At 33.1% G+C, this 22449-nt stretch overlaps 2 protein-coding genes across 3 annotated transcripts; both read right to left on the bottom strand.

The window, feature by feature from the left end:
• Positions 1-5130: 5130 nt before the first annotated feature.
• On the bottom strand, positions 5131-10141 carry LOC129940039 (sphingolipid delta(4)-desaturase DES1). Its single transcript, XM_056048262.1, has 2 exons — positions 9222-10141; positions 5131-6441 (listed from the first exon to the last, which is right to left on the bottom strand). The coding sequence occupies exons 1-2, from the start codon at positions 9617-9619 to the stop codon at positions 5874-5876; spliced, it is 966 nt and encodes a 321-aa protein (XP_055904237.1). The 5' UTR covers positions 9620-10141; the 3' UTR covers positions 5131-5873.
• A 3570-nt stretch (positions 10142-13711) lies between these two features.
• On the bottom strand, positions 13712-19586 carry LOC129941851 (eukaryotic initiation factor 4A). Of its 2 annotated transcripts, none has more exons than XM_056050602.1 (5): positions 19454-19586; positions 18420-18646; positions 14490-15103; positions 14191-14414; positions 13712-14109 (listed from the first exon to the last, which is right to left on the bottom strand). In XM_056050602.1, coding segments are annotated over exons 1-5 (1212 nt in total). In that variant the 5' UTR covers positions 19456-19586; the 3' UTR covers positions 13712-13964. The 2 variants fall into 2 exon arrangements, with proteins under 2 accessions (XP_055906577.1, XP_055906578.1); XM_056050603.1 differs by lacking the exon at positions 19454-19586 and adding an exon at positions 19037-19053.
• Between the last annotated feature and the right edge of the window lie 2863 nt (positions 19587-22449).

Here is a 22449-nt window from a genome sequence, read left to right as displayed (position 1 = left end):
AATTATAAGCAAATAAATATGAATAAAAGCAATAAAAAGTGCAACTAATAAAATACAAAAAACTTACAGCAAAATGAAGGTATGCAGCAGTTCTTTTACATGGGTACACTTTTTTTTTGAAAGGTCCAAGTTCACAATTAAAAAAAAAAAAAAAAAACAATGAAAGCACAACCAGTTTGAAATACAAACAAGCAAAAGTGGTTTATTCAAAATTCACAATTTATCACAAGAAAATGGTTTAGTCAAATTTTAAAATTTAGCACAAGCAGTTAAAAAGTCAACCAAAAATAAAACGGAAAGAAATAGTTTTTGACATGCAGGTGTAGAATATTCCTAGCATGTTTTTGACGTTTCTCTTTTTGCTTCTTTGTTGTTTTTCGATTTTGTTATATTGTGGAAATTCAGTGGAGAAAGGCTCGATTTTCTAATAAGTTGTTTAAATCCTCCCGGGTTCCATTTATTTTCGTTATTTTTTTGTATTAACCTAACCACATACCGAAACCGTTACAACAGTCACAAATCAGAAAATTATTTGTGAATGACTCTTTTCAAAAAAATAAGCTAGAACTACGCATTAAATAAATGTAATAGCCGTAAAATTGATGTACATAAATACTTTGGTTAATTTTTCTTCAATCATTTTCTGAATGTTCTTAAATGCAATAAGATTTTTCTGATTCACTCCAACTCTAGTAAACACACAATAGTTTTTCTCTTTTTTCGTCTGTTTCGAATTGTCACATTCGTTAGCCTCCAGGGTGCAATGTCTTTACCTGTAAAAAATGTTCAACGGTTGTTGCCTTTAATAAACGATCGATCACTGGGAGGCTTATGCACATTTTTGAATAAATAAACAGGAATTGACGGACAGATAGCGCTTTTGTCGACTTGTAGATCAAAAATATTGGTAAACACCCTATCTTCAGCAAGAAACTTTTTTTAAATGCTTAAATAAAAGGGGGTGACTTTCCATTACCGCACCTAGAATTTAATTCTGATTTTTTTTACAGTTAGGTATGAGCCTCAATAGAACATGTTTTAAATATTAGGGCGAGGAAACTCCTTTAAGTCATAGAAAAAAATATTTTCTTTTTCGGGCTTAACCCACCTTTTTTTGTATTTTAGAAAACAAGTTCTTTTGAATTGAAACACGGCCGGCGTACTAACAGCTAGGTATGTAAGGCGGGGCATGCTGCCCCCTGCAACCCCCTGCTTGGGAAGTTTGGGCATATGCAAAGTACTTTATGCATTTGAGCACTCAAATCAAAGAAATCCCCCAAAAAAAAGCCAAGTATGGCAACACTAAAAAAAAAACATGGAAGAAATGTCAAAATCAACCATTTTTACGTGTTTTGTATGTAAAAAAGTGAACTCCGAAAATTAATTTAAAATAGAAATAAATGTGTTTATTTATTTGCACGTATCTATCAAATAAATGAACCGTCGAAATTCGTGATGCGGTAGTGGAAAGTTGAGCCAATAAAAGGGTTATCCATTTGTCTGTTTCAAAAGTACCTATATCATCTATGCATCATCGTTTCGTTCGCACTACTGAAAATATCGCTTCTGTAAGTGAGAGTGTTGCCGAAGACCCGAATGTGTCGATTCCTCGTCGTTCTCAGAAATAGGGCTGTTTTACGGCACATTATGACGTACATATTTTTCATTTGGATCTACACCTACATCCATATTATAAAGTCCAGCTTATACAACAACTGAAGCCAGCTAACCATTCACAACGTCGTCGTAGATACGTCGAATGGGTGCGGTGACTGGCGGTGCACGGCGATTTTTCGAACAAAATTTTCTTCAACGACGAAGCATATTTCTCACTCGGTGGGTATGTTTATAAACAAAATTGTCGTATTTGCGGTTCTGCGAATTGAAAAGAGGCCATTACATCCACAAAAAGTCACTACTTGGGGCGCTCTTTGATCCGGAGGTGTGAATGAACCTCACTATTCGAAAACGACGATGGAACGACTGTCAACGTCAATTCAGAGGGGTTACGTTCAAACTTTATAATAAAAAAGAAATATCGTGAGCAAAAATATTTTGTAAGTGTTTTATTTACGTTTACTTTAGAAACCGGAAAATGGAAAACCCTGTAGTTTTAAATGTATCTTTAATAAAATTTGTGTTTAGCTAGCACAATGTCTGGATTAGAGAAAAAAAAGCCGACCCTCGCTGGAAATCAAAAGTTTAAATTTTAGTACTTCTTTTTTTCTTTGTGGATTGTGGGCTCGGTTTGGGTGCTGATTCTGTCTTTGCAGACAGAACCAACCCAGAGTTGCTTTGCGATCATTTTGTTCTTTTTTATTAATAAAAAATTTTACTTATGCATTTGTCAAACATACATTTTTTCACTTATTGATCTTGATTTCACGAAAATATTTTTTGTTTTGCCAAATATTTCCATTAGGTACCTTACCGATCGCATATAAATTTAATAAATATAAAGGTTTTAGTTATGTAATTAAAAAATATTTCATTTCCAGATAAATGAAAATGATAATTTGGAAACTCTATTTTAATTGAAATAATTGAAAGTGATCATAAAAATAGATCCAAGCCTATAAAGCATCATTTCGTTGTTGAATCCTGAGTTATGCTTTATCACATCATTTAACGTATTTAACTACAGGTCATCACAGATACCAAAAAGTTCATCCGTATAGATTGAAGTAAGGTTGAGATAAAATTCCATATTTACTATTAAAGTTAGAATTTACATAACATTTATTCATCCTGCATAAGGTATGCAACTTTGAACTTCCTGAACTGAAATACTTTGAATTTCAATATTATTTATTTTTTTGACGTTAAGCTAAAAAGTCTTAAGTTAAAAACCGACCACAAAGACTTTATGGACTTAAGACGTTACTATCAAAATAAATATGAGTTTTTCTCTGTTATTGCCTGAATCATTGCAGTTAATGATAAACCACCTATATCAATATTGTCAGCTTTGGAGTTTGATGGTTAATCTAAATAAGTCCAACATTTTGATTCTGAAACGAGGAGGAAACCGCAATTCGGCTAAAGAAAAATGATTCTATAATGGAGAGTGCATTGGAGTTCTCACGGAATTCAAATAACTTGGAGATCACTTAACGAAAAATTTGAGCATGGAAATTCATCATTTAGAGAGAAACTAACTTTACCTAAAGGTGGAATTATTGCAAATTGGAAAAGATGTTTTTCTAACAAAAGTATAGCACATAGCAGCAAGTTTAAGATATTTGAAGCGTTATCTGAGTCTATCAAGGTTTACGCGGCAAAAACTTGGGGAACGAAACAATACAAAACTTACAAAACAAAACAATACAAAATGTATGTTGGAATTTTAATGATGGTTAAAATATGAATACCAAGTGCAATTTCTGTCTTGCATTCAAATAGCCTAAAGAACCACAAGGTTACTGCTGTTTAGGAGGAACAAGTTTTATTGACAGAAATTGCTGATCCACCGAAACCATTAAAAAGTCTTTTGAATCATTCTCATCGAGATTCTAAACATTTTCTCGATATTATACGTGTTAACAATTCTGCTTGATAAAGATTTTATACCTACATTTAAAGTTCAGGATCTTTTGATTGCTTTATTTAGAATACAAGAAAATTGCATTAGCAGTAGCATCATCTGTGATTCCTGCAACATTACTACAGAATGGAAAAACCGCTCACGCAAATTTCAAATTGCCTTTAGATTTGCAAAGCTAAGAGCGTCCATTTTGTAGTATCTCGAAACAAAGCTCACTAGCTAAAGTGCTGTCAAACTCTTAAAATTGACCACAAATATGCGCGTACATTTGAGAGGTTATAATAATACAGCAACATTTCCAAGAACTCTTTTGGATATAGGAAATGGAAATATTTTAAATAATGATGGTGAAGTACTAATAGAACCAACATTTGCAACTAGCGTCACTTGACAAGACGAATTGATAGCTAATGTTTACCCCCCAAGTCGCCCAACTTTTAGAGAAAACGGATGATTGTGTACGCGAACAAACGATTTTAGCACCTGAAAACGATTCTGTTACAAGCATAAATAATAAAATTCTTTCAATGTGTCAAGCCCATCAACAAACTTATTTTTCTATTGATAATCTGACTGATCAAGATAATGCTATTGATATTCCAATGGAATTTTTGAATTCTTTGAATACATCAGGACTTCCTCCGCGTAAACTGGACTTGAAAATTGGGTCTCCAATAATACTTATGAGGAATTTAAATGCACCGAAATTATGCAATTGTACTAGATTACAGATATTAACTATGCAGATGAACGTGATTGAAGCTAAAATTCTTTCTGGGCTCAGCCCAAGTTCAAGTCGTTTTCATTTCCAGGATACCGATGATTACTAACAAATACCAGTTCGAATATAAATGAGTACTATTTCCTATAAAGCTTTGTTTTGCTATGACTATCAATAAGGCACAGGGAGAGAAACTGAAGATTGCAATTCTTGACATCACAAATCCGTGTTTTACCCACGGACAATTTTATGTTGCTTGCTCCCGTGCCAGCTCGGCAAAAAGTCTATATGTGCATGCGCCTCACTAAGGAACAACAAAATTGTTTACAAAGAAGTTTTATAACCGTAATGGAAAATGTACAGAGATAATATATAATTTAATAAATAAAAAAGGTACAATTTACGAAAATAGTAGTTTTTTCATCCTCATTTTTGTATATAAAATAGTTGAATACCTCCTGGATAAAGCCGGGTAAACCAGCTAGTAGAAATATAAATGTAAGTTTTTAAATATATTATTAAGCTATGTTATTTTTGTTTTGTATGATTTGTCATCTAGGCAGACGGCAGTAAAGCCATCCTTTTTGTTTTGTTGTTTGTAAACTTTATAAAAAAAAACTTTTAATTAACGCTATCAAAATAAAAATCAATCTAATCTTGTCCAAAGACTAAATTAATACGACCATTAGTAGTTGTTCGAGACTAAAGTTCTTAGTATTAAATTAGAGAAACACAAAAATATCCGTTACATAAAATCAAAAACATAAAATGCAATTTTCTGACTTAAAATTCTTTTACCTAACGCCAAAGATTTTTAATTTAATTCACAACAAAAACAATTGTCTTCAATTAAAAAACATCACAATTTACATTGTATATAGATTGATTTTATTTTTTTAAAATAGGTAATTATTATATATCTTTTTTTTTATATATATACAAGTCTTTTACATCCATTTTTTTGATTGTTTTATAAACACGACAAAAATTAAGAATAAAATCTTAGTGCTTTTAAGCTTGATTGAGGGACAAAGCGAACAATTTTAAATTTGTAGTTTTTTTATAATAATATAGTTTGTTTTTATCTTAATTTAATAAACTTTACATTACATTACAATATATATTTATATAATATATGAAACAGACTATATACATGTATATGATCATATTTCTTAATACATATATAAATCATGTTTTAGAACTCTTTTATTTTTGGCATTATACAAAACCTAGTAATACTATATAGTAGTGGTAGAGAGTTTTTTTCTCTGCATTGTTTTGCTGTTGGATTTCCAAAGAAACAAAAACGCAAACATTCCTCAAGCTTGGTGTATAGAAAATCAAAACGTCCCTTCAATTGAAATTCGATCTACATAATATATTCTTTTTCAATTACTTTAAATCGTGCAGATTTTAAATTAATAACAACTAAAATACTTTCAAAATTACTCTAAATAACAAGTTTTAATTCAAATAAATACTCGTAAACATACACACACACACTTTATTAGCTGAGATTTGTTGGTTAGGTATGTAGAAATGTTGCAGCTTGGTGTTGTTGATGTGTTTGCAGTCCATTTGATGTTAATGTTGTTATTTTGTTTGTGCTTATGTTTTAAGGCCACGTTGGTGTCTTTTTACGCGGGCATATGGACCCACAGCTGGATCCATAATAAAATCATACAACACACGTACCCATGAAGTGTGTTGTGGCATAGAATCATAAAATTCTGGGGCGATTTTTTTCACTTCTGGCAAGCGACTACCCGGCACAGCTGGGAAATCATGATGTTCATTATGATAGCCAACATTAAATGTAATCCAATTGAGAGGACCATAATAGGAATATGTTTCGAAGCCCTTGGCAAACATATAGTGCTCCGATATAAAATGTCCTGCAACTGGATGTAATCCCATTGCCAAAATCGAACCGATTACAAGATAGGCCAGTGATTTCCATCCACAATAATATACAACTAAACCATTGAATATCAATTGGATAATTGTATTGATTAATTCCATATTAGTTGGAGGTTTTGGATTGATGATTAAAGGTCTAAAAATGTAGAAAAATGGCTGTAGGCAAACCCAAATGAATTTGCCAAATGTTGTACAAAATAGTTTAGCCTCGAGTAGAGTGGGTATGTCGGTGTCTATCGCTTCATCGCCTTGGTATCTGAAACAAACAGATTGATAGCAAATACAATACAAATAAATCATTGCTATGTGATTAGAAAATTTAACACTTAACTCTTAAAATTACATTGGCTGGAAAGAATGACTCATGATTTTCTGGTTTTGAGATTAGATTGTACTAGGATTTTTAATTTATATAATTGATGAAGCAGGTGTTTAAATTAAGTGATTTTAAACAAAATATTTAAATATTTATGTGCTTTATTTATGACATAGTTTATATTAAGCAACCTTTCGAAAAGATGGTCTTCATGTGGTCAACATTGAAAAGTTTCAGGTATGCCTTTTTTCAAAGAAATATTCCTGAGGCACATAATCAAAGAAAAAACTATTAATATGTAAAGGGTGATTAAATTTTTAATAGTTCACTATTTCAAAGACACTTGACAGTCCACCAGTAATCGAATTGCAACCAAATCGGCCATGTTTCTACGACGAAATGCACTCCTCTAGGATATTTAGTGTACGAAGCTGTAGGGTGCACATAAACGACGAGGAGAAAATTGGGTGACTGCAGCAGGAAGACACTGCCAAAATCTTTGCCAAACAACTACATTACACATATAAAAGGTATTCAAAAGACCACTGACAGATTTGCAAACAATCCATCAGTGGTGCTTGATTGACAGCCCCTCCCATGGTTTTTGACCACTGGAGCAACCCAGCTGTAGTGTTAAGCAACCTAAAAAACAGATATGTCAATCGAACTACCCAATATGAATACAAAACTCAGTACATCGAGTAATATTCGAGTGGGAAATGCACTTAGGAGTCGGCAGAAGTCAAAGCTGCCGGCGATGGCATGGCCTTGCCAAGATCGTTTTTAGCTACAACAACAAACTCTATTCCTTGCAGTAGTGCCAGTCAAGAGAATAAGTTCCTCAATGGTTGTCTCATGGACTTCTCTGAACTCGACGATGTTAAGTTTAATGTAAAATTTCATATCACTTAGCAATGTTTTCATTTTTTCTTACTGTGGGAACTTGTGAGAAAGTGATCTCATCGGAGGAGAAAAATCTTCACCACCTCTGACGCCAATGTGACAGTGGACGAAACCCTTCTACAAGGCAGTTAAACGGAGTTACTACCGTTCCTGGGACCAAAGCCTCAATAAGTAAAACCTAAAAACCTCCATCCTCTAGACAACCACAGGCTGATTGCATCCGAAAAACTGCTTAGGCATCGACCCAGACCAAATCCAAACCTGAGAACATTAGCAAAATAAACATATCTTCCCAAACCCCAAAACAAGTGCTGCGGGCCAAGAACCCAATTCACCCATTTGAGAAGCAAGGTCGTTTAAATAAGCTACATAATAGAACGTTGATGATCAGAAGTTCTAATCACCCGACTTAATAAGATCAAGACAGCTATCACCAGACTGAAGTCGAATAAGGGTACAGTTTATGATAGGCTAATTATAGTCAAAATTTGTTTGCAGGAAAGTAAGTGGAACCTAAGTACCAGTTGCCAGACCCGAAAAAAAGCTTTTCTGCAATTACATATGTATGTAGATATTAGTCTGTTAAACATCGCCCAAAGCCATTTACATATGAACTGTTTGGACTTTACCAATGTTGCTTTAGGTCTGGACAATCTTAACAATGACTAAATTTTCACTTTACGTCATATCCTGGAAAAGACACAAGAATACAACATCGTTCTTAATCTATTAGAAAGCAGCCTACGACAGTGTCAATAGTGACGAACTATACCGTGACATTTCGAATTTCGTTATTGATGCCAAGCTGATTCGTCATAATTGGAAGAAATTCAACATAAACCTTCAAAACACTAGAGGATTTAGACAAGGCGGTGTCATGTAGCTACTACAATATTGTGAGTGGTGTACAACTATAAGGCAGCGTCAATCTTTCATAAGCCCTAGAGTTAATTTGACAATTATGAATAAAATATTGTTTAAATAGTGTAACTGCTATTATTTCTAGTAGTTATAATATAACCTTGTATATTTGTTTGAGGATGTTTCTACAAGGTCAAAAGCTGAAAAAATTGACTCAATACAAGTGCTCGTGTGTATCAATATTAAAATTAATGCTTGTCATGTCAATAATTATTGGGTATGGAACACATTCCACTACTTCACCCCTAATTATAAGTTTCCAAGTGTTAGGCACTAATCTTAGTTGTCATAGTTTCCCATCACTTCAAAATGTGTTATCTTAACCTACAACACGGCATACTACAATTTACATCCATATATTCCGATCTAAACTCAGTTAAGATTTTAATTGTTTTTTGCTAGATTGTGAATTCAGTATTTTTTAAATGAGCCTTAAAAAAATATGTACCTAATGTAATTTTTTTGGCACGCATGGTAAATAAAGTTGTCTCCCATAACAAATATTTGTCAAATTTGTGTATGATACACGTCGATTCCGTGGCAACGAAATGAGTTTCTACACCTACTCCCATTTCTACTTCAAAACAAATTACCAACAATATTTATTCTGAAATTCTATCGAATTTGCTTCTAATGTACGATGATACAAATTTTAAGTTGATGTAACGTAAGCACAAAATTTAGAACTTTGCCTGTAGGGGTTAGTAGCAGGCATTCACACCTTAAAAATCAACCTAATTGAAAATTCATTACATACAATATATATCAATGAGCCATTGAAAGACGACTCATACTTTTCTGTTTTTTTGTAGATAGTCACGTACATAGATAGATAACAGAGAACACTCGAAAACAAAAATAAAGAATGAACCATTATTATACAAATATCGACTTACCTATGATGTTCCAAGTGATATTTCCTGAAAGATATGGACATTGGCAATCCAATGGGTAGATTACAAATAAATCCCATTATTCGATTGGCCAACGGACGGCTATGACCAAATGCCAAATTATGCGATATCTCATGCACGGCCAGCATTAATGAATGATTTAATATTCCACCAAAGCAATAGGCAAGTAAGAATATAGCTGGCCACGAACAGTCTTTGATTAGGAACAGCATTAGAATTTGAGTCATGACCATGGAACCGGCGACGTACTTGAACTTGGGATCATAGCCGAAGAGTTTTTTGATTTGTGGATATTTCTCGAGAATCAATTTGCGTCTACTGGCGTGTGGTTCTTCGGTGTAGACCCATTCAAAATCTGTTCGAGATACTTGTTGTCCCATTATTATGATTGTCCTGCTCCTGGTTTTATCCTTTTATGTTTGCTTCTATCCGCAGTTGAATTTAATTACCGTTTATTTAGGAGTATACAATTTTTTTCTTCTGACTCTGACTAATTTAGTTCAATTAATTTTTGTATCGCGCAACAAAAACTAAAACTAAAACGACACTTCACATTCACTCTCCACTCCTCTTTACTCTCTAGAAGCAGACGGTTCTGTTAGTAGCACCCGATTTCAGTATTCAGAACAGAACATCATGCTTTGAGTGGCTCCGAAACCGAATAAATGTCAAATTGTCAATGTGAAGAAAAAACGCGAACCGAAGCAAGCTGAAGGAAAATGAAGAAAAATGTTGTTGATGTTTTGCCGGAATTGAATTGCTCATAGAAGATAATCTGGACTTAAATTTAAATAGATAAAAACGGAAATGAGTGATTTTGTTGTTTTATTTTTATTAATACAACCAGAAATAAATGGATAAGATGAATTTACACCTTGGCTGGGTTTTTGTTAATTTTGCGGTTTTTTATTTATGTGACGTCTTCTTTTCTCTCTTCGTTTTTGGTGTGTACATTGAGCCGCTGTAAAGTATTATGCTATGTTTACATGCAAATGTGTTCAAAACTTAAACAAGTACACTTGAAACAAACATTATTTTTTGGGAATTTAAAAATTCATATCATATGCTATGAAATTTGTCAAGTTTTGTTTTTTAATTGACAATAAACAGAAATCAGAGACATTTAGAGTGACTTAATATATATTTAATTATATAACAATCTACCGCTATAGAGTAGAATCTGGAGAACCGTTTTCAGGGGCCTAGGCTAAAAGTCAGCAGTCATTTTTAGAATTTGGAGAAGCATAGTTGCTATCAGTGAAATTTGAAACAGGGGGAATTTGAAATGTTTTACTGATGAGCGATTACAGCAATTAGTAAATTTTTACAGCAATTAGTAAAGTTTCCAGTATCAGCCGGGTTTCGAGCTCGTGTTTTTTTGTACTCATTTTTCATTATTTTGCTTTCATCAGTAAAAATTTTAATGAAGTGATCGGAACCGTTCAAAATTAAAATGCCAACAGTAAAATGAAATGAATTTTTTTTTGGATTTTGGCAGCCAGCTGTTCAGTAAAATGAAATGTCAACATTAAAATGTATTTCTTAAAAAAAAATACTTGAATATAGGATTCATCTAATTGCATCAATCTTTTGCTAGAAATAAATCTGTAACATGATCAAAAACTAAAAACAAACATTTGACTGATAGCTATAACCGGTCCTAAGAGATTTCACAGTTCTTATGTTTGTTTATGTTAGGCTTACCCGTTGGGTGATGGTTAGTGTGTTGGACTTATCGATATTAGTTTTTTTTTTTTATTTTCTTATAAATACAAAAATAAATAAAATTTAATTGAAGTAAAAAAGGTCTTAGGGTCGAGAGGCATTAGTATTGAGTGTTATAGTTTAACTTAGAGTGCTCGTAATTAGTTGTAAGTTATGGTTAATTAGGCTACTTACTTACTACTTAAGGTGGCGCTACAGTCCTGTGTGAACTAGGGCCTCACCCAACAAACTTCTCCATCTAGCTAAATGTCTCCAGTTTCGCGCTCCAAGTTGGGTGAGGTCACCTTCTACTTGTGCGCGCCACCTGATCCGCGGTCTTCCTCTACTGCGCTGTCCTGTGGGTGCGGATTCGAAGACTTTCCGGGCCGGAGCATTGGTTTCCATGCGCTCTACGTGACCCAGCCATCTTAGTCGTTGGACTTTTACTCTTCTGGCTAAGTCTACGTCGCTGTACAGCCCGTACAGTTCGTTGTTCCATCTTCTCCTCCACTCCCTTTCGATGCATACGGGACCGTAGATCACACGAAGAACTTTTCTCTCGAAGCGACCCAAGGTGCTTTCATCCGCTTTTGTCATGGTCCATGCTTCTGCACCGTATAGCAGGACGGGGATGATAAGGGTCTTATATAGCAACACTTAGTCCAAGGAAACAGCGGTTAGCAAGAGTTATTCTGCGTTTGATCTCAGCGCTGGTGTTGTTTTCTACGTTTACAGCGGAGCCTAGGTAGACGAAGTCCTTGACTACCTCAAAGTTACGTCTGTCGATTGTGACGTTTTGACCAAAACGTCGGTGTTGTATGTCCTTTCTAGACGACAGCATGTACTTTGTTTTGCCCTCATTAACCGTTAAACCCATTTTTGCCGCCTCTGCCTCAATACTCACAAAAGCCCCATTGACATCACGCTGAGTTCTTCCGATTATGTCAATGTCATCAGCATATGCCAGTAATTGGACAGACTTTTGAAAGATAGTGCCTCTAGTGTTGACGTGTGAGCTCTGCACTATTCTTTCAAGCACAATGTTAAAAAAATCGCATGACAGCGCATCACCTTGTCTAAAACCTTTTTTGACAAAGGTTCTGTTAAGTTGTTTCCAACCTTTATAGAGCAGCGTGAATTCTCCATGGTCATCCTGCACAAACGGACGAGTTTGGCAGGGATGCCAAAACTAGACATGGGTCTATACAGCTCGTCCCTGTAGATGCTGAGGTTAATTAGGCTAGTTTTATGAATGAAAAAAAAAATCATAATTAGGCTAGTTTTATTAATTTTTGTCTAGCTCTAACATAGGTTTAAGATTGAATTAATAAAAATGAATATAAAACAAAAGTGCGTTGGACTGTCATGTCAGAGGTCTTGGGTTCAATTCAATGGGTACTGAGTACTGCCTTTTGTGAGGAATTGACAAATCATCAAGAGTAATTCTTGTCGTGAAAAGTGCTTTCTCAAATTAGCCGTTCGGATTCGGCTTAAAACTGTAGGTCCTCTTCATTCCTGACAACATTACTCGCACACATCGAACGTATTAAGTCAACTATTTTTCTTGCAAACAACTTACTTTTACACAACTTCGTGTCTGTACGTGTTAACGAGAACACCATTTAAATCTTCACAAAGTTTCCCAAACTACGGCAGGTCCTACCAAGTTACTTTAAATGATCAGCAAACACTTTACACAGAGCAAAACAGTCAATCAACTATCATCTTACACTATTCTAGCCCTGAAAAATTGTGACGAGTTTTGCATTCGGTAAAAACAAAACACAATCGTTTTCACTTGTGCAAAAAGTTTGCTTTACTAAGAAGTTCGGTTATACGCGTTGCAGAATCTTATATACATATAATACGCAGTCTATTGTATTCGATTTTGACAAATCGACGAAATGTTTTCTTTTTATGAGAAAGAGCTATATTCAGGTATTGTAGGGTTCACTTACATTTCCTACATCCTTATATGGAACCTCATAAATAAAAGTGCCTGGTAAATGTTTTTCATCAACGAAGTTTGAAAACGCTAGCGCTCCTTCACTGTTCCGTCCCTTATAAGCTCAAATTTGTAGTCACAGTGAAATCCCATACTAAACAAGAATTATACCTACCTTTATACGAACGAATACACACAATTTTAATAAATAAAAATTAACTGATGGGATAAATCTACCAAATAGATCTTATAGAAAGTATCCAATTTGATTCTTATTTTATCTAGCATAAAATCCTCTTTACAAATATCCTCAGCATATGTTCCACCTCTACATATTCTAGAGATTATTATTATCCTACCCAAAGGAACATACAAGGGGTTGGTTACTAGTTATCTGGTTATTGTTTTTCCCCCATTTTATAACAATCTACTTCGATAGACATATAATTAAGAAAGAATTTTTATTAGTTTTCTTTAATTACAGTATAAATATCTAATACTCACATTACCTACTGAAATGTTTTACTTATTTGTTTCGTGTTTAATATATAATTTAGTTGTTTGTTTGTGTTATGTAAGCTGATAAGGTAGGAAAGTTAAAAAAAAAAGATAATAAACATGAAAATAAAAGAATGTGTTATTGTTTCTTCATATATGTATCTCCTTAAGTGTATATAAAAACGTTTTTAAATAAGAACAAAAGAAAGTGGGAATCTCTATAGAAAAACCAAAAATGTGTATTCTCATCATTCTTCCACGTGTTTTCTCATTATTTTAGTTTCTTTTTTGTGTATAAATATTATTTTTTTTTTCAAACAATGGATGAATGAATAAATGTTAGCTTTTTATTAATTTTTCCAGATATATATAGATCTATAAAAAGCTAAAACAATATTGTTGGTTTTTTATTGTTTATCTGTTGTTGTTGTTGTTATTGATGTTTTATAGTTGTAGCTTGCCTTTTTGTAAGACTCTCTGCTATGTGAGCGCACTTTTTTGTTGTTGTTGTTGTTGTTAAAGTTTATTTTTTGTTTTATTTTATTTTTCTGAAGAAGATATTGCGGCTGCTATAAAATTTAAATCAAATCAGCGATGTTAGCTGGCATTTCTTCAATTGTTGTATGGTAAAATTGTTCAATATCCTTCAAGATCCTCTTGTCCTCATCGGTGATGAAGTTGATGGCCACACCCTTACGACCGAAACGTCCACCACGTCCAATTCTATTGATTTAAAAAAGAATTAATCAATTAGATTTTGTTATTAGAATAGAAATAAAAAAAAATTATCTCAATAATACATACCTATGAATATAGTTTTCACGATTTGATGGTAGGTCATAATTGATGACTAGGGAAACTTGCTGAACATCAATACCACGAGCCAACAAGTCGGTAGTAATCAAGACACGGGATGAACCCGAACGGAATTGTTTCATAATAACCTCACGATCTTTCTGTTCCATGTCTCCGTGCATTGCCGAAACAGTGAAGTTGTGGTTAGTCATTTCTTGGGTCAGTTGGTCGACCTGTTGTTTTGTTTAGAAAATAATAATAATAAATATTTTTTGAGTATATGGAAACGCATTTTTAAGAAATCATACCTTGCGCCTAGTGTTGCAGAAGATTACCGACTGGGTAATGGAAAGTGTATCGTATAAATCACATAGTGTACCCAGTTTCCAGTTTTCTTGTTTTACATTAACATAAAACTGTTTGATACCTTCGAGGGTCAATTCCTCCTTCTTGACTAAAATGCTTACTGGATCACGCATGAAACAGCGGCTAACTTCTAATACATCCGATGGCATTGTGGCAGATAACAGGATGACTTGTACATCATTTGGAAGAGTCTTGAATACATCCTGAATTTGATCCTTGAAACCACGAGACAACATTTCATCGGCTTCATCCAATACGAACAACTTAATGTTATTTGTTCTCAAGACTTTGCGACTAATCATGTCGGATACACGGCCAGGAGTGCCGACAACGACATGACAACCGCTTTCCAAACTCCGGACATCTTCACGGACATTAGTTCCACCAATGCAAGCATGACTGAAAACCTTCATGAATTCACCGAGTGCATTGACAACACGTTGAATTTGGCTAGCCAATTCACGAGTTGGTGCCAAAATAAGTGCTTGACAATCGCGAATGCCCGTATCGATTTGTTGAAGAATAGCAATGGAAAATGTTGCAGTTTTTCCAGTACCTAAATAACAAAACAAAAATTTAAAAACAAACGAAATCAAAATGCAGTACAAGTGGTACGTAATTCATATTTCATTAATAAAACAATATTCAGTTTTATAAATGAATTCAAGACTAATTCAAAGTTGTAAATGGATTTATAAGAATTGTGTTCCAAAATATCTACTTAAACAAAAATAAACAGTCGCCTACCCATCAACCATATGGATTCCAAATAAACACTGAATGCGTTCTCCACTCCAAATTACGAGTAAAATGTTTGTTTTTTAGATGTGATCCCTCCCTCTCGGATTTAAATATAAATATTAAATTGAGACTCTCACCTCGAAACGAAATTATTATATTTGTTTTAAAAGTTCGATCAAATTGATCGAAATATTTATTCCGAATAGAAAAATGAATGGGAAGAAAATAATATGGAGTTTCACGGACTTCCATCAGTTGATGGACAATGGAGACAGAATGTAATATATATAATTTCTTAAATCTAGCTAAAGGGAGGTTAAATTTCAAGGGCCGATGTTGAAAGTGAACCGAACCTAAACGTCAAGTTTTTTTCACGTTTCATTTTAAATTTTACTCTTTAGACCAACTCAATTTAAACTATGGAAATTTACACAGTCGAAAAACTTATTGAAATTGCTTAGACTTATATAATGAAAATGGCAGCTCTAATCAAAATGCATATCGAGTACTTCGTAATTTTTTCGGGCAAATTGATCGTCAAATGGGCGTACAATCGGAAAATTCGTGCAAAATTTGAGCTAACCGGATCTTTTGAAGATGTGAAAACACCAGTGCACGCTTGCACAGCTCCTTCTGCAGAAAATATTGCTGCTGTTCCCGATAGTCCACCTGAACTCGTCGTGCCCAACAATTGTACCTCACACACTTCTCGATGATGAACATTATACATAAAGACTTGCATTTACACTTTTACATGATGTAATTCACTCAAGAACTAAAGTCTCTTCACCATTTAAGCGTCGCCGTTGTAAATGGCCAGAATGGTGGCAAGAAATCGCCACAGTGGATAATGAATTTCCGAAGAATATCATCTTCAGTTATGAGGCACACTCTCACTTCAGTAGATTCGTCAATAAACAGAATTGCCGCAATTGGGGAGATTATAATCCAAGAGCGATTGTCAAAAAAACAATGCACCAAAAATACTGACTGTTTGGTGAGGTTTATGGGCTGACGGCATCAATGGGACGTATTTTAAAGCGCTAGCATTTAAATTATGCCTAGTCGTCATCGAAAATTTGGACCTTTAGTTGGAGGTGTGCCACCGGTCATTTGACCGATATTTTATTCCATACATAATTGAACCATCACAAACAAAAAAAGAATGACACAATGATATCTTAAATAATTTGTGTTTTATTCAAAATCAACATCGGCCCTTAAAATTTAACAAACCTATCTTTACGCTATAGAATTTGTAAAACACCTCATATACATATATTCAAGTCAACTTTTAGTTTCCAAACAGTTATTTCATATGATTCAACGGTCAGTAATGTTCCGCAAAAATGGAACTACGGACGTGGTGTTTTACAAAACAAATAATTTGACTTGGAAAAAGGCATTCAAGTTATCATAACTTAAGTAATTATATATTCATCACAGGCTTCCATCAAATTTGTGATTGTCGATTTAAGTAAGTCATACATTTTTATATAAGAAAAAAAAAAACACCCTTATCATGTTTCATAGTCATACCATTCCATAGGGTTATGATGTGATTAATGTCTTTAACATACCGAATAATAATCTTAAATGGAATGTTCAAGACATAATAATTTAAGTTTAGTATAGCACATATGTATTTATATTAATTTCAATAAATACTAAGTACAATCAATAGAAATATGTAGATACAAAGTTGGAAATTGGAATATACATTAACTATCCAAAAAGTCCGAATACTAGTGTCTTGACTCAGTGACGGAAGACGCAACAAATTACTTGTAGATAGCTTTAAACGACTGTTTTAAGTATTTTTAGTAACTGGCTAATATTTCGGGAGGATACAAATAAATTAAACCATTAAATTTAAATCAAAAACAATCTTTAGTATCTGGATGAATAGCGGTTTTTGTTGTGCTGATAATATAACATCTGGTGTGAAAAATATATAATTTTGTTATAAATACAAAGTCAGTACAACTAAATTAGCCAACAGCGGTCTACTGTTAACGTTTTGACAAATACATTAATATGTATGTTCTGAGTGAACAAAAATTAACCTTACTTTTGTCGGGCTATCTAAATATTCCACAGAGTAACTGGAAAAAAAGTTCGTTAGCATTGAATTGAAACATCTTGCGAAAACAATAATTACATCTGATTATCGCCGATCCCAATCTCGAAGACCAGTCGCATATGGGTAGAGCCAAACAAAAATGATTTGTCTGTTTCGACAGTCTAGTTCACCGCTTAAACTTTTTTAAACTGTTTTAAACAACAACAATCCATAACAATAACTGTCGAACAAATTTGAGAGAAAGAGTTTTGCATGAAGTTTCAACAAACTTACGGGTGTTGTAAGTTGCAAGTTGAACAAAATTGTTTCAATACGTAGGTACTAGGTCGGTCTGTTGTGTCTGTGAACGTGTTTGTATTCTGTTGATTGGAAAGTGATACTTTTGGTCACATTTCTAAATAACATAGCAAAGGAAAATTATTATTGAGTCTTTTTTCTTTTAAAATATTCTTCCTTATCGAATGTTAAAAACCTCAAAAAAATTTCACACACGCCTTACAAAATACAACAAATTGTAAATAGGTACAGACAAAAAAGAAAAACTTTTCGAAACAGGTTTTCTTATCATCGAGGCAAATAAACTACGTATTTTTGTTTTTGAGATAATAGAAGCAAAAAAACAACCAAAATGAAAAAAAAAATGAAATGTGAAAAAAAAAACATTCAATAATTCCATTGAAAGGAAATAAAAATATTAAATTTTTCAATGAATCATGCTTTTCGTTTTATTTTTGCTTCCTCATCAAGACAAAGACATTCGTCCACGTGACGCAAAATGTAACGGGGATTTATGTAGATCCAGTGAAGTGAATTTCAAGCACAAAGACTAAGCAGAACCCAGTTTGGGATTTTGAAGGTTTCAGCACCAGTTTGGAATAGAAAACATACAATTATAGCCTTCGAGAGTGACCTCAACAAAATGCATTTGATAGAAGTTGGCGGGGATTTTTTTGTTTGCATTTGTAGCGTCATCGCATTCATTAACCATATACAATTTTAGAAAAAATATACAATAGAGTTTAAATAGAAGAAAATAGTTTTGACTTACCAGACTGGGCCTGTGCGATGACATCGCGTCCTTTAACGCAGGGGATAATAGCACGCTGCTGGATAGCAGATGGCTTTTCAAAACCATAACCATAGATCCCGCGCAGCAACTCCTCCCTAAGGTTCATGTCATCGAAGTTATCGTAAACTTCGTCCCAAGTAGATTCAATGACGCCCTCAGGGTCCATGCCAGCGGGTCCATCCTGAGGTATATCTGTACGATCATCCCTAGATTAAAAAAAAAAAACAAAAATTATAAAATCTACAAATTAAGAAAAACAAAAGAAACATTTGTCTATAAATACAAAAAACAATGAAAAATTCAAAATTTTATTTTCTTTCCCCCTTCCCATTTCCAATCCAGCCAACAATTTTTATTCACATTTTCATCGCCTTCGCCATTTGCATCTGCGAAATATTTCATTTCATACACGTATGATGAAGGAAAGAAAAAGAGGCAAGTGCGAGAAATGTTGAACCAAATCGTAGTTCGTACACTCGCTAGGTTTGGTCAGGGCGGGGGGAGGAAGTAATCGGAATGAAGTACAGAGTACGAAAAAAAGTAAATTAATTATGCAGACGGCAGTATTTTATACCAAATGACTGGTATTTCCATACATTTGTAGAATTCGATGTAGAAGTTGAAAAAATGTATGAGAAATTCTATTTTAATTTTTGTGTCCTTCCACTTCAAGATCAATCACGCAAAATGAGAAAATAAAGATAGAAACGAAAAAAAGCACCGAGACGAGACGATTTCTTTTTTCAGTAAATTTGATTCACTCATTCTAGAGCAAAATCCTCATCGTCATCGTAGGTAGAAAGAAACACGAGAAGGCGAGAAAAATACTACATCGATCGACATTTTTTTTTTTTTGCTTTTTAGTTGAAACACCCAAAAAAAATTTCGTTCGTTTTTTAGTAAAGTCAATAAAATTAAATAATATTTATGTGAAAATTATATCAAACGATAGAGAATTAAATAAACTACTTAATGTGATAATTTAAGTTAATTTTTATTAAATAATTACGCACATATTACGATTTTAATTTGGCACTTTTTACACACGTGCTGATTCTGATTTATGAAAACCAAGCGAAAGGCTCCATCTTGCCGAATTCTGAGTCACTTGCCAATCGAAAGATTCGTTAAGTTTTCACAGGTCGTTTTTTTCGTCGATTCGTTGGGTGTATTGTGTGTTGTGGTAGCATTGATTAGTAATTATGTTCAGGTGAGAAATTTTAAAGGGGAATACTTATGGGAAATGTGTTATGTATATGTAATCTTATTTATTAAAATTAGCTTAGCAGTTCATAAGGATTTGTGCGTATTCTTTGTAAATTCAAATTTATAAAACATGTCAAAAAAAATTGTAGGTTATGTTATATATGAAAAAGATACAATTTAGAAATTAATTTAAAATAGGAATAAATATATTTTCGACTAAAATTTGCAAAGGACCCAATAGTTTTTTATTTCAATTGAGGAAAATATGTCACTGTAACTGGGTTCTATTCAACTTTTTAAATGTTTAATCTTATTATTACTTTATGTAACACTGCATAAGGTTTGAATAATAGAATTTTTACGTTTAGAGGCATTATGTGAAGTATATATAGTACCTATTTTAAAAAATAAACGACAATTTTATATTTATTAGATTTAATTGCTTGTAAAGGGTGTCCCAAAATTAACGCAAGATTTTAATTGAATAGAAAATGCCGTTTTAAGTCTTTTTATAGTTATATTTTTATTGACTCGTAAAGTACATAGGATAGGGTTATGTATGGAATAACACATCGGTCATCGGACTGTTAGCTGTCAAATAGCTTTTTTCAGGGTTGCCAACACTTCATTGCACAAATGCATTAATTTTGGGCACCCGATATTTTAAGTATTTTACTAATTTCCACTCGGAAATACTCACTCAGTGCAATTGAATCAATTCATGTGTCTATTAGAAGCAGAATTCAAGGCGTGACAGTGTTCACGTTAGACTTTTAAAGTTTTATATCCTTATCTAATTTTCAACCATGTTTTATAAATTTTGTTGTCTATATTTCCTGTCATTTTTCTGACTACCGAATGAGATCTAGAGAAAATTGTGAAATGTTAAAATAGGCGATTACAAAAGAATATAATGTGAACATTGTGAATTTTGAGACAATTCTTAACCATAAATTTAAAATACCACCATATGCATAGCGAAAAATATTGTAAGGTAAAGGTAAACTAACGGCCATTTTTCCGTATGCCTCGATAAATTAAAAAATGAGATGTGTGTGTGCCTTAAAAGAAATTAAAAATGCTCGATTTATTATTATTAAACTTGACGAAGGTAATTGTAATGTAAGGGTCTGTTTTAATGAAGAATTGTTTAGTGAAAACGTTTAATGATAGATCACATTAGAACGATAGAGATAGAGAACTAAAAAAGGAGACATCATCGTAAATACAAATTATACGAAACGAACATGCTCATGTTCGTGCAGTAAAAATTTCGGTTCTTGGCTACTAAAATTTCTATATATTTCGTTCTACTTTTTTTATTGTAAATGCAGATATAATTGTACCCGTGGTATATTGGTTAATGCGTTGCGTAGAACTGTCATGCCAGAGGTCTTGGGATCAATCACTGTCTGTGTCAATCCAAGTTTTTTTTTTACACGTATTGCCTCATTCGAGGAATTGATATAATTTTAAAGAATAATTCTTATTATAAAAAGGGCTTTCTCAAATAAGATGTTTGGATTCGCATGCATGTAAACTTAAGGTCTCCCCAACTTTGAAAAGACTCGCTCACAAGAATGGTTAAGATATTTAAATCACTAGGGCGTCGTTGTCTATGAGCTATTGCATCACTTATTTTATTTATTTTTTAGATGCACATATATTCAAATTCACCATTAGTTCACCCTGTACATAAACTGAGTACTGCAAATGCAAATACATTTCTAATAGTAACTCCAAAATACGTAAAAATAACGAAAACCTTAATAATTTAGTGTCTACCTTAATTTTTTAATTTCTCACTTTAACAAAGGCTTAAATATAAATAAGAGTTAATTTTGCTCCAAGTTGTCGTAAGACTGTAGCTTTTCACACATTCCAACAAAAAGTAAAGAGTACAGTTTGTTTAAGAATTCATTATCTTTATTAGGAGCCCAGAATTCTTGTTCCACAAAGCACTTTACATTAAATATTTTTTTTTCAATAAAAATGGCTTGGAGGATAAAGATTAGAGGTCATATTCTTACCCCATTTATGAATTCAAAAATATAATTTAAGTGTGGCCTTAGGTTAAAACATGAAGTTTTGAAAAAGAAATATTTGAAAATGTTTTTCCTGAACACTGTTTAATTTTAATAAATATGATTTTAAATATTACCAGCATAAGTGTTCATATATGCGTTTCACCCCGGTGTAATAGTTGGGCTCATCAGAAGATGACCATTATACCGTGTCTTTATATGAACGCTTATGCTGGTTATATTTTAAATCATATTTATTAAAATTAAACAGTGTAAAAACATTTCAACTGTTTACAGTAAAATATTTCTTCTTCAAAAAGGCCCATAGCAAGGCAATAAAATAGCTACAATTTTTCTTTTTTGAAGACTTGTAGCAACTATATAATTCGCAGTTGCTCTATGTAGCTCAGATTATAAGGAATCCCGATTTATTCGGGAAAATATGCGTCAAGACAAGGTATAATGGACATCTTCTGATGAGCCCAACCATTACACCGGGGCGAAACGCATATATGAACACTTTTGCTGGTTATATTTGAAATCATATTTATTGAAATTAAGTTTTGATTTAACCATTTAAGCATATTATTGGCATCACTTACAAAAGTAGCCGATTTATATTTATAACGATAACCGATAAGTCTACTACAATCTTGAACATCGACTTCTCTAAATAATTTCTTAAGGTGTATCTACACCACCACCCATTTGCAAAATTTATCAAATGGGAATTGAAGATTTATAGTCTAGTCTAAACACTTGTGAAAAAATAAATGTTC

This window comes from Eupeodes corollae, chromosome 1 (genome assembly GCF_945859685.1).
Source record: "Eupeodes corollae chromosome 1, idEupCoro1.1, whole genome shotgun sequence".
NCBI classification, from domain to species: Eukaryota; Metazoa; Arthropoda; class Insecta; order Diptera; family Syrphidae; genus Eupeodes; species Eupeodes corollae.
The sequence above is the reverse complement of the archived record's forward strand: the minus strand, read 5'-3'. Positions and strand labels throughout refer to the sequence as shown.